The 17617-nt window shown below is 42.3% G+C and overlaps 1 protein-coding gene across 11 annotated transcripts in view; it reads right to left on the minus strand.

Annotated features, from left to right (window-relative positions):
* Nucleotides 1-17617, minus strand: part of LOC310669042 (uncharacterized protein) — a 143241-nt gene that overhangs the window by 124494 nt on the left and 1130 nt on the right. For 9 of the 11 annotated variants that reach the window (XR_014506970.1, XR_014506971.1, XR_014506972.1 and 6 more), the window contains exon 2: nucleotides 3333-3422. Coding sequence is in view for 4 of the 11 variants with exons in the window: in XM_083422545.1 (XP_083278671.1) it covers nucleotides 3333-3422 (90 nt within the window). In the remaining 7 variants the exon portion in view is untranslated. Of the gene's footprint in view, nucleotides 1-3332; nucleotides 3423-13126; nucleotides 13773-14645; nucleotides 16555-17617 lie in introns of those variants that run through there. The other 2 variants (XR_014506982.1, XR_014506983.1) reach the window with 2 other exon arrangements.

A 17617-nucleotide genomic window follows, 5' to 3' on the forward strand; every position in this document is an offset into this window, starting at 1 on the left:
ATGTTGCTGAGCACTGTTCATGATAACCCTGCATCCTTGTTTTCAATAGCTGAAGTGCCCTGATGTCACAATAACGCTGTTGACCCTTGCAAGTAAGTCAAGTTGCTTAGTAAAGCATTTGCTCTGATTTATTTTGGGGGAAAGCATTTACCCTTCACTTTCCATAAAACAAAAACTTGGTTTTTCATATTTGTTGCAGAAATGCACCAAATCCACTTTAATTGTGTAGTGTGAGTTTATGTGATTGAATCCCACCCGCAAAACAGCAATGGTCTGAAAAGTGCCTTAGTAGCCTGGCCTTGGGTTTAAAAGTTATAGAAACTCAGTGGGTGTGATAGAGGCCTAAAATGCACCAGCCTCTCTAAATGCTGCAGAGTCACAAACAGGTTTATTAAATTGTTACTAATGATCTATAAAAAAATATTGATCAAGCAAATTATCCAAGAATGTACACATTCATTCTTAAAGCACATGCTTAACTGTTTGAGGCAGAGTTACACATTGGGAGCAGGTTAACTACATTTCAATAAATGTAACTTTCTGGAGTTTTGAAAATTAAGATGTTCACCATTAAGATGTTGTGGGGGGGGGTGTTAGGGGAGGAGTAGTGCCTCTGGTGGGGTACACATCATGCTCCTTCTGGGGCAGTTGGCCACCTTTGGTCCCCACCCTGCCGCTCTCACCTGTAGCTCCTAGGAACCGTCAGCATGCAACTGTGGCTCCACCCTAGGAATGGAACGGACTGACAAGCTAAACCGGGCGAGGGTAGCCAATACATTTCAGATCCTTGGTGAATTAGGGACTTCCTTGCTTGCGAAGACAAGCTCTGGTGGATTGAGCAGATGAGACCAATAGTGTGTCCAACAGTCGAGAAGGCAGTTTCTGCCCATGTTGTAGAGGGAAGTAAGGAACAGATGGGGCTTGTCAACCTGGTAGTCCATCTAGGAGAAGGAAAACTCTGATATTAAACCACTGCTGCCTTGCAGGGCATCTTTGGGAGAAGAAAAGGCTCAGGAGTAAACCCTACACAAATCCAGAGGGGAGTCCCTAAGGCAGTTAGATGGCTCCTTGGACAGCTTTTTCCAGCAACTCCTGCAGCCAAGCTGGTGCCAAGTGTATTCCTTTCCTCACCTTTCATGAGGCCGAGAACAACAACTTCATGACACTAACTTCCAAAAAGCAATTCAAACAAAAATTCAAACAAAAATAGCAAAACAAAACAAAACAAAAATCCCTCAACAGGTACCACCCCCACAAATGAAGGTTATTTATTCATTTTGGTAAATTAGCCAAAAGCTAGATTGCCCTTAGTGTAAAGCATTCATCAGATCTTAAAAACATAAAAAAATTGTATGTGGAAAATACAAAGTGCTACACGAGCTTCATTTTAGAATTTTTAAGAATCCAAATCCCTAGACTACGTGGAAACAAATATCCTGAAATGCAGCTAGCATGGGGGGACAGGGAGAGACAGCTGCCCCCCTTAAATCAATAAAAATACATAGCTATCTGAGGTCCCCCCCCAACAAAAGGCCTGTACCCCAAACAAAAGGCCTGCCTGCCCCTAACAAAAATCCTAGCTACGCCCATGGATACATAAATGAAAGCTGGAGACACATACATGATTCCCCATATTATAAAGCACAGCATTTTAATTGGCTACATGTTTGATTTGCCTGCACAAACTATCACTTTTTTAAAAAAGACTAAAATGGGAAAAAATAGAAGTGAAGACCTTGTCTCAATAAGTTTACCAACAAGCCAGGCAAGAAACTTTTAGAATGAAAGTTTTAGGCACTTTCAAATAGCATATAACAGCTGTTAGCATCTGGAAACAAAAGTGTTAACTAAAACAAGCCTTGACTATGCTTAAATATTTAAACACAAATAAGGGTAATAATTAGTCTTTGATGCAACAGTGGTGTAGCATTACACCTGCTAGCACAGTTACAAAGCTAAGCAGAGTCTGGGATGGTTTCCAGATTGGATGGAGGACTACATGTTGAGGTGCCTGCATTGCAGGGGGTTGGACTAGATGACCCTCAGGGACCCGTCCAATTCTGTTCTTTATTTTTTTAAAGATGCATAAAGGGCTGTTAACTGAATAAACTATTATTCTACCTTTTATTCATTGCCACTTTGAAATGGAACTGGAAGAGAAGGGAATGTAGCATCAGCATACCATTCATGGAGTTTCCCTTTTACTCACTGTGAAAGCAGCAATTTTCCTGCCATGTTTCAGGAGCAGCTCTTTATTACACACATGTCTATCAATACAAACTCTGCATACCATGCTGTGCCTTGGATAAATTCCCATCAAAACATAAATTCTGTTAATGCTCTAAAGGTTTTTCAAAGTAGTGTCACATACATTCACCCTCTCTTTAATACATCTCACTGTGTTCAGTTTCACATGCTCAACAATTCACTGCAGGTCATTTGTAAAGATCAAAGGTAGAGGCACCATGCCAGCAAGCACTTTATTTTGCATTAAGTGAAAACTTGAAATCAGGAGTAATTTCAGTCATTCTGACACAAGGATATTATTTAGCAAGTTTTAAGTAGCTGGCTCCTATTGGAGCCCATCACTATGACAACATACAATGTATTTTTAGCACTGTTCTGTCCATACTACATGCACAATGAGCAAGACTTGTTGACTTAAAGCAACACACACCATGATCCAAGGACCAAGAGCTAATTAATGGTGCAGCAGTGTTTTGTTTTGGTTTTTTTTAAAAAAAAATGCCTAGCCATGCTACCAAAGGAAGTTGTTTTTACCAGCTGATGTAATGTGTTGTTGTGGTTAAAGTGACCACAGCTCAGACAGTTGAATCCAGACTTAAGAACATAAGGAGAGCCTGCTGGATCAGACAAGTGGCCCAGCTAGTCCAGCATCCTGTTCTCACAGCAGCCAGCCAGATGCATGCAGAAAATCCACAAGCAGAATCCAAGCACAAGAACACTCTCTCCTCCTAAGGTTTCCAGCAACTGGAATTCAGATGCATTACTGCTTTTGACTATGGGGTAAATACTGTTTCACATCACACCAATCTCTGAGCAGCATGAGATTCCAAGGGTCCAGGCACATACTTAGGGTTCGTGTTTCCTTTGGAAATTAGACACAGTGGAGACTGTGGTGCCTTTATGATACATGGTTCATTTACAAATATATACCAACTGTCCATTTGCTCAGCTTGCTGCATCCTACAGGTTGCCACTTTTTCTCTCTGGGCTCACATTACTCCTATTGCAATCCTAAACTCAACTCTGCTTACTATCTTTCAGTTGAAGGAGCGCTAACACTCATTTGCTTTGTTAATCAACATGACCTTCTTTTTCTTCTCCTTGATGGCCCTTCTCCCATGTGATTTCCCAAACTCGAAAAAAATGCTTTGGTCTGCATTTGCTAAATCCAGTGCCTGGCATTCAGGAATTAAAAAGGGGTCCAGGAATTAGAAGGGGGGTCCAGACACCTCATAAACATATAATACTACTTTCTTGAAGCCTGTGCATTACTGTGCATATAGTCATCATAACTAGTAACCTCTGATAGCCTTATAATCCATCAAACTGTCTAATCCCGTTTTAAAGTCATCTGAATTGGTTGCCATCACTACATTTTGTGATAGCAAATGAAATTGTTTAACTACACACTGTGTGAGGGTGCTGTTTCTTTTGTCTCTCCTGAACCTTCATTCAGTGTGGCTGGATGGCCCAGGGTTCTTTTATTATCAAGAAAGGGGGAAAGTCTTCTTCCCCAAAACTTGCACAGGAGGAAGACTGGGAGACAACTTCTCAGCTGATACTTAACCATGAAGGTTTGATTGTACCTTTTGTATATATGCCATGTAATATTATTATGCTATTTACTGCATGTGTGCTATTCATGTACTCCCTAAATAATATTTATCCATCAGTGGAACAGTACTACTCACTCAGACTTATTTCACTTCATTATCCCCTTCTACCCATCAACACCTCAGCACTCTTTTCATACTAGCAGCTGGTCCAAGCATTAAAAATCAGGCAGAATGCTGGCAATTCTGCTTACTGGATAAAACTTAAATCATTTGGATCTTAAAGCTAGAAGGCATAGCAACATCTAATTTCAACATCCGCACAGAACAAATGCAGCTTGTTTGAAAGGACAGGAACAAAACAAATGCTTGGGGCGATCTTGTTTTAACTTAGAAGGCAATACCAGTGTGAAAATCCAGGAAGTGTATGTGTATATATTCCTATTTGTCGAAAAGGTGAAAACGAACAGACTGTTCTAGGGAAACATTTGAGGATGACAGGAAACTTAGGCCTACCAAGATACAAAAGAACATCACACATTTGCAAGTGACTCTTCACTATTGACATGTAGAAATGTCCAAGATGACTTCTTCTTTTTTTGTAGATTACCCCTTAATCACAACACTGCAATATTTCCATGTTGCTATAGTTATGGCTTCTAGTGAGAGCAGAGGTCAGCAGCTGCAGCCTGCTTCTCTCGTGATTTCAGCCAGCAACTCTATTAAACCAGCCAACATTATTGTAGAGCACATAATAATGGGATAAAATCCAGTTTCCCTCTCACCCACCACCTTTCTTTTAGGCGAAGCAACTTTGGAATCACAAGTCAATGTCACATCACATGTTGATTCAACAACTACTGCTAATAGAAATTTGGTGCTTAATTATCTGCTATTAGGCTAGCTGATAAGTGAAGTTTGTGCACTTCAACTGGGACCATAATGTGTGAAATGTGCCAATCTTTAAGAACCACTCCTGAAAAGGGTGGCATCAGCAAGGTTTTGGAATACTATTAGAACTGGACTTGTGTGTGGTAATTCGTTTCTATGGTTTTAACACAAATACTGTGAAATGAAAATAAGTGATTATAAGCAACTCAGCACTTACTCCAGACATATGTGATGGTCTAGTGCAGTGGTTCCCAATTAGCCAAGTACTACTTTTGAAAATTTTGATACCTCTATGGTAGTTTTTGTTATGCAAATAGTGCCATGGACCCCCTGGGTGGGGTATACACAGATGTCCTGGGGTCTGTGGAACACCAATTGGGAACCACTGGTCTAGTGGTGAACTATGGAAATGAACCGTTACATGGATGTCATCGTATCTGTACACTACGAGCCAAGGCGAGTAAGAGGATAAGAAATTTCACTATCACCTATAATAGCCTACACACAAGCACAGAAACACACACCAAGTAAATATTCATAGTAATTGCATTTAGTTATTAGGGACTGGATTTTTGCAGAACAAATATCCACCTTAGCAAAAATATAACTAAAACCAGAGCTCAATAGTTTGCGAGAAATTAAAAAGAGAGCAATGACAAACATATTTTAAATACCTTTGCTCTGGAAGCAGATGAGTGGACAGTTAAGTGGAAACCTCAGAGCATTTTGTACTGCTTTACTGCTCCAGTGAATGCCAGAGTAGGTAAGCAGAGGGCCAGTATCAGTAAGAAATAGCACTAGGCACAATGCAGATGATGGTTACCAGCACTTTTGCTAGTAGTAATTGAGTTCCCTATTCCATCATAACATTTTGCAAAGATTCATTAACACATCAACCGTCAGAAATGCACTCTAGCAAAATGGAGAGGAAACTGACAGGAGAGAAGAAATAAGAGAGCAATAATAAAAGATATTGTTGTTGTGGCCTCAGGCATATTTTGGGGTTTGGTTGTCAAGCTCAATTTATTTCACTGTTTTACTTTTAATAGCTCACTTAGTTTAACTTCCAGCTAAAACACACAAAATACTTTGGGTGGTAGTTTCCTAGCTGAGGCCTTACTCTATATGGCATTATAAGTTGGGGAGGGACCCCCCTAAACCCTAGAAATGAATAAATGGTGGTGGCAGGGCTTTTTTTTCAGCTGGAACCTGCAGGAACTCAGCTCTGGCACCTGTCAGATGGGCACCTTTGCCATTCTAAGAGAATGAAGGAGGCATTCATGGTGAGTTGTGGCACCTCTTTCCTAGAAAAATAGCACTGAATTGTGGATTTTGATTATTTGGGATGTGAAGAGAGAAACAGAGGAATTCCTGGGCTACCCTGGCCAAGGAAAACAACCTGGCCAAGCTAGGGCAATGAAGAAACCATACAGGGCCACTGAGTGCCATTGGCAATGCAAGAGAACTATCCTCCCCACTCCCACCCCAGAGATTGGGGGTTTGGAAGGTTCCCAGGGCAACTGGGTGTGAGGTAACAGGAAGGGAATGACTTTAACAAGGTGAGCTGGGAAGAAGAGAGAACAAAAGGAGAGATCCACCTTGGGCAGGCTGGCTGAAGGCAGGCTGGGGAAAAGGCCTTGGACACAAGTGCTGCACTGCTGTGTGGAACAAGGCCCTCTTGAGATGACCATGCTGTAAGATCTGGACTCCCTCCCTCCAACCTTAGCTGTAAATATGTGAATAAACTGTATTTCTTAAAGCTATGACAGCCTCCACTGCATTTTCAATTCTCCAAAGGAGCACAGACCCTGGTTCAGGGCCAAGATCCCCGGAATCCCGTGCATGGCAGGGATTGGGGGGGGGGGGCTAGTAACAATATATTGCTGGTAGAGGAGAAACTTAGTAGTAGTAGTAATTGCTACTGGGTGGCTTCCAACGGAATATATAAAGAAAGCAACAACACATCAGACTTTAAAAGCTTCCCAATACAGGGCTGCCTTCAGATGTCTACAGGAGGTTGCGTAATTGTTTGTCTCTTTGACATCTGATGGGAGGGCATTCCACAGGGCAGGTGCCACTACTGAGAAGGCCCTCTGCTTCAGTTTGCCTTTGAATTCTACAAGGGTGAGAGCAATGACTTCGTATTTATGTTCCTTCCAACTATTGTGTACATTTTACTGTTTTATCTTGCAGGCTACCCAAAATCTAGCTTCTATAAAACAGTAAGGCAAACTTGTGTGCAACGCTTCACTTGAAAAATGTAAGCTGCTGTGATTCTTGCTCATTTGTGAGCCAAAATTACTAATGCCAGATACACAAAGGTTAGAAAACATCCCCAAACTTTATTCTCTATAGAGAGAGCTAACATGTCCCATGCAGAGGAGTCTGAATCCAGACAAATACATAATCAATTCAACAGGTAAAACTGAAGGAAAGAGGGATAGTGATGCTTGTGTTGATTTCTGGGCTCAAGATCACTCATCGTTCGCTAGATAAGGGAAAACTCTTGCTTGGATTTCAAACAGAGCAATTTTGACATATGAAAAAGAGCAGGAAAATTGTCTGCATTAGTAGCAGAGAGAAAATTATATTTCCTAGGTAGAATTTCATTCTAAAAAATGGCGATACCATCCTGTATATAGTATGATTAGAAAGGTAATTAAGGAAGCAATTGCTTGCTGTGCTTCAAATCTGGCTGCAAGTGGTAGTATTGCAGAATTAGAGACTAGATGTGGGGAAGAATGCAAACGAAGATACAGCACGACAAAGCAACTGTTTCTTATTCCTTTGTTCTTGAAATTGCAGAGATTACTATCTGCTTGTAGAAGCTGGTAATTACAGGCAACAAAACTTGAAAAAGAATAAAATTATAAAAGGAAATGCATTATTAAAACCAAAGTGAAATAATTCTTTTATCAAACGATATGGGTAAGAGTGGCAACCTCTCAGCAAAGAACCCTCTTCAACTATTTCAACATAGGTTTGTACCACAAGTCCAATTTGGCCATTGGGATGCCCACAATTGGTAGAGCAAACCAAGTTGCCACTGTTTGCATCAATGAATTTTGTTTGCACTAAAGTGTATGCAAGCAGCATACAAATACATTGGATATAGCCCTTCACATTCACAAGACATGGTTAAGATCATGGATAATACCCCCAGGATAGTTGTAAAAAATATATATGATTCTTTGCTTGTGCAAAATCACTATCACAGTTCTGCTCTGGTGAACAGAGTTTTACTATCACATGAATGCAGCCCCAGCAAGCTTATTGAATGATAACTTGAAGTTACCATCTTAACTGGCCATACCCTCCAGCTGCAGGTATTTTATAGGTATCATTACAGCATATTTATCCCACTATTCCTCCAGGTAATTCAGGATGATGCACATGGTTCTACTGCATCTTCACAACAGCCATGGTTCCTTGCAAGTGAACTGACTCTCTCAAAAAGGAGATTTTATAGCCTGCATCTTTGTTATCCCAAAGACTGCACAAGCCTTTTTCGTAAGGAGACAAAGTTCTTTCCTTTTTAAAGTCACTTGTAGCTTTTTCTTCTTCTTTGTTTTACTACCAATAGATGGAGATTTGTTTGTTGTAACTTCTGAAAACTCTGTGAGTAAAATATCCACTTATTTGAAAAGCTAAGTGTCTGTGATTTAGTCTAGCCTAAGTATTTTCATGAGGAATGGTTTGTTTAAAAGTGGATGAGGATGGATGTAAATATAACCAACTTTATGCATGGAACAATTGCCTTTGTGCTAACTCTGCTATGAGATAGTAAGAATCTATTTTCCAAAGCTCTCCCTCCAACCTTAAGGTACCAACACATGTTCCTTGTGTAAATCTGTGTAATCATTTACATATGTAGAACAAGGATGTGTGTTGAGAGGGGAATGAAGCATGGGGAAAGCAAGTCACCATTTCCTCTCACTTAGACATGCGACATACTGTCAACATGTTCCCAGAATTCTCTCTCTTTGACAAACTTAAGAGCAGAGATGATATAAGTGAACCCCACACAAGGAACACAAACAACACACTTAATCTACTTCATGGATTTCATTTGCTTCCTGAAAGGCTCTCATCTGTTATATGCATGCACATCTTAACTTAAGTGAGCAGCCCTTCCACAGCAGCAGTGTTATGTGGCCTTTTCTGTACAAGCCCTTCAGCCAATACAAACCCCAGCCATAAAAGATTGATGCTATTGTAATGTAGCCCCTCTATCCATACACAAAACATCTGCTGTTATTTAAAATGACAGGTTTCTTCAAAACACAGGGGTATGGTTGTGCATTTGGAGCAAGAGTTTCCCTTAGGAATCACTGAAGTGTGATAGCTACTGCAGATAAAAGAATTCCTGCCCCAGTCCCTAGGAAACTTCTGTGCCACCCTTTGGGGATACAAATACTGTGGCATTTGCTCTGCCTCTGAATTTACTCACAATACTGTGCTCCTCTTATTTTATAGTGGCTCAATAGTGACATTAATAATTTTCCATGCAATTTAACTAATCCATTCAGACAGGGAAAGCTGTAAAGATCAGTACAGTGGTACCTCGGGTTAAGAACTTAATTCATGCTGGATGTCCGTTCTTAACCTGAAACTGTACTTAACCTGAAGCACCACTTTAGCTAATGGGGCCTCCCGCTGCTGCTGCACCGCCGCTGACCGATTTCTGTTCTCATCCTGAAGCAAAGTTCTTAACCCGAGGTACTATTTCTGGGTTAGTGGAGTCTGTAACCTGAAGCGTCTGTAACCTGAAGCGTCTGTAACCCAAGGTACCACTGTACTGCCAATGAGTCTCTGCCACCCCACCCCACGCTTTTTCTGCTGCTGCTGCTGCTGTTCTATTGTTTACACACACACATACAGACACACACACACAAAAACAACCATGTGTAATACTTAAAGCTATGTAACAGGTAGCTGCTACATTTCTTTCAATTTTCTCCAGGAAATTGATACATATTTTGTCATAAGGACTAGGAGCAGAATGATTGCATTTATGCTTACTGCTTTCAGGAAGAGAAACTGCATTGCCATCCTCAACTAGGTTGAGATTTCTTAAAAACTATTGTTTCATAAGACAAGATGAGAAAGGTTGCCTGACAGTTCAAAGCAAGAGGAAAGGAAGTGATGAGAACATGTTTTTAATCACTTAGAAGCCTGAGATTCTGTTACGTGGGTTCTGGGGCCACCTAGGGGAATGCCAGGAAGGCATAAAACACTGTTTAATATGGTTGCATCAGCATTAACCAAGCATTCTCCTTCAAATCAATATCTGAAAAGGCGCAACATCCCCAATCCTTTTAAAGGTCATCTTTATTGATTTGGATTGTTAATTTATTAGGATTTTCAGACTACCCTGGCAAATTACCCAGAGAAGGTACAAAAATTATCTGAACAGACTACTCACAAGTTTTCTAGTGGAATGAATGGCCTGAAGAGAGAAACAATCTGGTGGGAATTTTTAGGGTCAAATGGGATATTTCACATCCTCAATCTCTAGGGATCATATGGGTGAAACTGTCTCATGTGCTCTTCCTACATCTTTGTCTCCACACTGACTTCGTATGAAACCTTATACCAAGGTAACTACATTTACTGACCCAGCTGTGTTCCCAAGACAAGCAGCCAGGAGCTGCTCTAGAATAGCCAGTTCTGATATGCAGTATATTTTTTTGTCCATCGCTTCAGCTTCAGTCAATGATGCAAAAGTTCTCTGGGTCCCTTGTCCAAGCTGTATATTTGAGCAGAATGTGTCCTTGTTCAGGATATTCCACAGTGCTGTTATAGGTTTCGGGGGCAGGGACCCCCTAATCCCTAAAAATTAATAAATGGTATGATTCTGATTATTTGGGATATGAAGGGAGTACAACCTGCTGAGGAGTTCCTGGGCTATCCTATGCAAAATGACTTGGCCAAGCTAGGGCAATGAAGAAACAATACAGGGCCTCTGAGGGCCATTGGCTATGCAAAAGAACTGTCCTTCCCCCTCACCTTGAGGTGTGAACAGACACTGGGGATTTCGAAGGTTGCCAGGGTAACTAGGCATGATTTCACAGGAAGAGTTTAGGGCCTTTGGCAGGAGGCTTAGACTAGATGAAAAAGGCCAGAGCGATCTTGGCTGGCTGGCTGAAGGCAGAGTTGAAGAGATCCTTTGGGCTTGTGCTTCACTGCTGGATGTGTGGGGGAGCCCCACTTAAGGTGACCAGGTTGTAAGATCTGTACTCCCCCTGTACTTACATCTGTACTAAAGGTGTAAATATGTGTCAATTAAACCATATTTCTAAAAGTACGATGGTCTGTGCTGCGTCTTGATTCTCTCTGGAACACATAGCCTGGAACCCCCTGGAATCTTGCCATGTTTGGCAGAGATTGGGTGGGTGTGGTGTCTAACTTTTGCAACAGTTCTTTTCCAGGATTCTGTGCCGCTTCCAGCCTGCATGGCACGAGGGCTTTTCTTTATTTGTTTGTTTGCTTCAGAGTCTGGTGGATGTTCTCTTCTGCATTATTTTCTTGCTGGTAGAGGTGAAATACCTGTGAACCTACTTGGACTCTGAAATCATCATCTGATGCGGTTCTTCGTGTACCTCCTCCTTGAGAGGTCAAGAGGGTGGCAACATGAGCACAGGCCTTTTCTGCATGTCTCCTATTTGTGGCAGTTCGAAAGCACGCAGTGCAAGTAGATAAATAGGTACCGCTCCGGCGGGAAGGTAAACGGCGCTTCTGTGCGCTGCTCTGGTTCGCCAGAAATGGCTTAGTCATGCTGGCTACATCACCCAGAAGCTGTATGCCGGCTCCCTCGGCCAATAAAGCGAGATGAGCGCCTCAACCCCAGAGTCGGCCACGACTGGACCTAACGGTCAGGGGTCCCTTTACCCCAGGGATGCTCACCCAGCATCTTCATTATCCACCTTTAGGTTTGAGGCAAAAACATTCCTCTGCAACTAGGCCTTTGGCTGATTAACATCCTGCATCCTTTTAAATGTTTTTGTGGGAGGGGGTTTTGTTTTGTTTTTGATCTTGCCTTTATTATGTATTTTGTGTTTTTATCTAGTATTTTTATGCTGTGAACCACCATGAGATCATCAGATAAAGGATGGTATACAAATTAAACAAACAAACAAACAAAAACTAATGCTGTGCTGCCTCTAGCTAGACACCAAAAGGGGAAAGATTTCATTGCTTGCTTAGTAAGTATCTCCATCATAAAAGGAAGAAACAAATGCCAAGAGTTTGAGACAAACAAGGCCAGATCCATAAACAAGGCCTTCACATAGTCAGGATTGCTGCACTAAATTAAAAAAAGAACTATCCTACGCAGCACTGTGTTCTACCAGAACACAACCAGGAAGAACCAGGAAGAACACAAACAGGCAGCCCTCCCCTGTTATTTGTCCCCAAAATCATGTATTCAGAGGTACACTGCCTGTGAACATGGAAGTTTTATGTTAATTATCAAAGCTAACATAGCAAGCTTCTTGCAGCTCTCTTCCCAGAAATCCCCATTCTTAAATCCCATTCGTTACAGCTACAGTATCTCATCTTCACTCTTTGTTCTCCTCCAATAGTGCCAGCATTGCCAAACACACAACCAGACCATTACTCTTTCCATCCCTCCTTCAGTCTCTCTCAGTATCTTATTTTATTAGATTTATATACCGTATTTTTCGCTCTATAGGACGCACCCGACCATAGGACGCACCTTGTTTTAGAGGGGGAGAACAAGAAAAAAAAATTCTCCCCCTCTCTGCTCAGCGCCCCTTCAGCGAAGCGGCAGAAGAAAGAGAGCCCCTTCCATTTCTCCTGCCGCTTCACTGAAGGGGTGTTGTGCAGAGAGGGGGAGAAATTTTTTCTTGTGCGTTCAAGGTGCATTCCCCGAAGCCTCCAGAGCGCAGCAGGAGTTCCTTGGAAGCCTGGAGAGTGAGAGGGGTCGCTGCGCACTGACCCCTCTCGCTCTCCAGGCTTCAGTGAAGGCAACCCGAAGCCTCAGGAGCACGGCGGGAGTTTCCGCTGGGCTCCGGAGGCCTGGGGTTCCTTTTGACCTGCTCTCTGGGGCTGGCGGGGGAGGGGGAGTGCTGCTCTAAGACCGCCAGCCTCAAAGACCAGGTTGGGGAGCAGCGCAAAGGTTGCGCGCCGTCTTCCCGCTGCCCCCCAAGCTTGTGGGGCTGGCAGTGGGGGGAAGCGCTGTTTTGCCCCACCACCAGCCTCAAAGACCAGGTCGGGGAGCAGCGCAAAGGCTGTGTGCCGCCTTCCCGCTGCCCCCCAAGCTTGTGGGGCTGGCAGTGGGGGGAAGCGCTGCTTTGCCCCACCGCCAGCCTCAAAGATCCCTGAAGCCTTCGGAGCGCAGCCAAAGAGAAAAATATGAAGAACAGAAGTTTTGACAAATGGACTATCAAAAATGTGTGAGGCAAACGGTGGAAGTCTTTTAAAAATATTTTAATTAAGATAGATAAGGATATGATGAAAATACATAACTGAACATAAATATAGATTGGAAATGGCTGTGTATAGTGAATACTTATCTACTTTTAAAATTCTCATTCTTGATCTTATTCTTTATCTTCTTCTTTTCTTTATCTTCTTCTTGTTCTTTTCTTTTATATTTTACCTTTCATTTCTTGTCTTTATTGTGAATATTGTTTTGTAGAGGTGCAAATAATTGTAAATATCAGAAGAGGTAAAATGCTTTCTAATTTTTTATTGGTTACATGTGTTTTCCTTTTTTTGTATATTTGTATTTTTTTCTAATTTGTACTCAATAAAATTAGTAATAAATAAATAAATAAATAAAGCTCATCACGTGTCCATCTCCTCATCCCACTTGGCGGCGGCAGGCAACTTCATGTTTTGTCACATGAAATCAAGGAACATGGAGGCCTGCAGTAACCGGCCCAGCCTCTGTAAGTGCCGTGTATGGTAGGAGAGACTCCACAGCTGCTTTGATCCCTTCGTATTGCAAGAGGCTCTCTGGCGTCTCATGCTTTAGGAGGGTTTCCACCACTGCCTGAGCCTCGAGGTAGTTCCGCCAGTTTGTGTTCCACGTGATGGAAAACTTCAACGCAGCCTCTGGAAGAAGGGGTTTGGGGAAGACACGTCAGGAAGGAGTGCAAGTTGCAGGCAGCGTGGCCACCTTGAACCAACACACCTCTCTTGCAAAGCATGGCCAGGTCTGGGCACCACATCTGACCTGCGCCTTTCTTCAAGGCAGGGAAGCAGATCCAACACCCCTCCCCACCTAGTAGAAACAATTAATGATGGGAGGGGTGACTGAGTTTATTCCAGACTACATGGCTTGCAGGAATGGGTTTTATAATATTTATAAAAGTACAACAACAACAATATGCATTATAATCTTTGCTCTAGTATTACAGAGCTGGTGGAGCTAATTTGAGGCTGTGTACACACCATATATTAAAAGCATTATTGCTTCTCCCCTGTAAGAATCCTGGGAACTGTAGATTACCCTTCTACTGCATAGCTACAATTTGTAGCACCCTTTACAAACTGCAATTCCCAGGATTCTTTGGGAGAAATGTGCTTTTAATGCCTGTTTTTCCTGCAGCAGGCATGCTCAGCTACCCCTCTGGAAGCTCAATCCCACAGAAAGCTGTGACGGCCACCAACTTGGATGGTTTTATGCAGGAAAGGCTATCAATGGCCACTAGGCACGATGGCTATGCTCTACCTCCACAGTCAGTGGCAGTAACCTTTGTGAATAGTAGTTGCTGGAAGATGCAGGAAGGGAATACAGAATGCTCTTGTTTCCACAGGCCTCTGGTTGGCTACTGTGAGAACAGGATGCTGGACTAGACAGGCCAATCCAGAAGGCACTTACGTCCTTATATGGTTCAAGGGTAGAGATTGTGAGAAGGCATCTTCCAAAGCAATCCCACCCCGCAAATAGCTTTGGAGCCTTCTTGCCTCTAGCCTAGCCCTCACCCCTTTTCCTGTTCCCGCTGGAGTCTTCTTTTGCTTGCCACGCCTGCGGGCTCTCTTCCAGCCAACGGTGCCAATGACAGATCTTAAAAACTTGGGGTCGGTGAGATTCGGCAATCGCAGCACCTTGCGCCTGCTGGACCTCCTGAGCAGAGCGGGTTGTGTCTTGCTCCTCGTGAAGTAGAGTGAAATGTGAGGAGTGTTGCAAGCCAGTGTAGAGGCAGAAGGTCTGGCCGAGATGGTAGAGCACGGCTTCTCTGTCAGGGGCTTCTTCCTAACCCAGTGGAACACCAGTATCATACGCCTCTTAGATGGGTTGGACATGCTGAAGGTGGTGCTGGAGACCCAAAGACCAGGGTGACTTCAAAGCGGAGGATGCAGCAGGCAGTTCCCTATCAATGGTGCCAAATCCAAGCAAATGTTAGCTCCAGTCCTGTTAAATCGATCCAGCAATTATGAATGTTAAATAAGGGATTAATTCCTCAGGCAGTATGAAAAGACTTTCTGTGGCTTTTGAATAGCTGGGAGCCCCCAACTACTGCCACTGCTGACAGCCTGTTGCCCCTTCACTCTGCTTGAATGGGTTATGTCACAATGGTTCCTTCATCAGGTGTTTGTGACCATGAAAATGCTGTTGGGAGTTTCAGCAGTGAAGGCTCAGGCATAACATACTGTCTGAAAGTCTGAACATTTCCTCTTTTTTTATTTAACAAAATTTATATACCACTTTTATAATTTATATACAAATTATTAGGAGAGTAAGTTAAAAATATACTGTAGTTGATTCCCTTATAGGCTAGTTTACATGCTTTATTCCTTCTTATACTTCTATCCCACCTTTCCTCCACAGAGCATACACACATCAGCCTCCACCTTCTCCATTTTATCCTGACAGCAATATTGTGAGCTAGGGCCATAGCTCAGTGGTAGAACAAGTGCTTAGCATGCAGAAGGCATTAGGTTCAGTCCCCAGCATCTCCTGGTGGGACTGGGAGCGCTCCCTCTGCGCTTCGGAGGCTTCGGGTTCCTATCGCTGAAGCCAAGGAGCCTGCATTCGCTCCATAGGACGCACACACATTTCCCCTTAATTTTTGGAGGGGGAAAGGTGCGCCCTATAGAGCGAAAAATACGGTACTTCCCTTCATCACAAGATCTCAAGGCACTTCACAAGATAAAAATATAAAGTAAAAGCATAAATAAATAGTTAAAACAAAAACAACACAATAATGACACACGCACCGCAAAAACATTTAAAAGGCTGTAGAATGTTAATCAGCCAACGCCAGGTTGAAGAAGCACCTCAAGATATATAATGAAGACACCAGACAAATCTCCCTTACACCCGAATGAAACAGATTAAAAAACCTCAAAGCTATCCAAATTCAAAGCTCATGTTCTTGGATTATGGACTCTAGAATATTCTTTAAGGACTTCCTGACTGTCCACGGAGAACTGTAGGGCAATGAATAAGCAGGTTAGTCCTAACAACTAGGGAAACAGACCTGCAAGTATTCAGTGTATTCAGAAGCCAACATGAACTGCCTGTAGTTTTTTTCAGCATGCACTGAGGTGAAATTTGTAGCATTAATCTCTGGCTATCTCTGGACTGTTATCCTCCCTAATTATCCATTGCCTTTGTGCAGCTAGTTTCCAATTAGAAATGAAATGTTCTCTCTTCATCAACTATAAATTCTGGAGTCTGAATCAGAATATGTTGATTCAAGACACTGAGGGATAGCATGAGACTCTTAATCTCAGGATAGTGGGTTCAAGCCTCACATTGGAGAAAAGATTCCTACATTGCAGGGGGTTGGACTAGATGACTCTCATGGTCACTTCCAACTCTACAGTTCTATGATTCCATGAAGTACTGAAGCCAACGCTGGGGAACATCAAATTGCAACGGGCTTCACTTGAAAAAAGAAAGGTACAATTTACAGGGAGGATGGAAATACTAACTCTCAGTTAGTACCCTTGCCTTGCAAGGGTAAAATAATTTAAAATGCAGAATGAACATTCCATTCACAGCAGGTATCTAAAAGTCTTTTTTTTTAAAAAGCAGTAATGAGAAGACATGATCAGTACTTTTGAGGTCACCATCTTTGACTGTGGATACAGAGGACTTAATCTTTATCCTACCTATCTTTAAAAATATTTTCAGCTAGCAGCTACAGAGGACATTCTCAGTTGCTTCTGGAAGAGGACATAATAATGAGTAGAGGAAGGAGAACTCATGGTAATGAGTTCTTCTTCCTGCGCAGATTACCTCAGCATGAAGCCAAGGATAAAAGAAAAACTGGTGCTGAAGGCTACAGTTATTTCTCAATCAGCGAATTTGCAAAATCTTATGACTTTCCTGCATCTTTCCAAAAGCCGAAGGACAATTATGAATATCTGAGATATATATCTTTAAAAGCAACCTGCAGTGTTACCCCAAAGAAGCCCTTTCTTTCAGCAGTTTGAACCCCAATGCTACAAATGGGCATCATGGTACCCTCCAAATGTTGTGGCTCAGGTTTATGAGAATTGTAGTCCACAGCACCTGGAGGGCACCACTTTGCCTACCTCTGTTGTCCTGTACTGTTGAAATAAAAAAAAATCCAAATTGATTTAATTTTTTTAAGACAAATAGCTTTTCCTGCTCTCACCTGAATTCCCCGCTGCATCTCTAATACTGTGAGCCAGGGCTTTTGCCAACTTAGGCAAGGCAAGAGAGACAGAATTCTTCTTTCCTTTAGTTAAATTAAATACTACTGGCTTCAAAGAAACCTTTGGAAGATGTGAACACACAAAAAAGTCTGTCACTCGCTCACTCCATTTCCCTTTACCTAATACAGCTGTTTTACCCAGGAACTTTTGCTGAGACACAACATTCCTAACCGCATCCCTACTCTTAAAACTCTCTGCCTTATACTACTGATGAACAATCTCAAAATTACACTATGAATTAAGGTTACAAATAAGCAGTGATTGTT

Source organism: Podarcis tiliguerta (assembly GCF_965153285.1).
Source record: "Podarcis tiliguerta genome assembly, chromosome: Z".
Classification (NCBI taxonomy): Eukaryota; Metazoa; Chordata; class Lepidosauria; order Squamata; family Lacertidae; genus Podarcis; species Podarcis tiliguerta.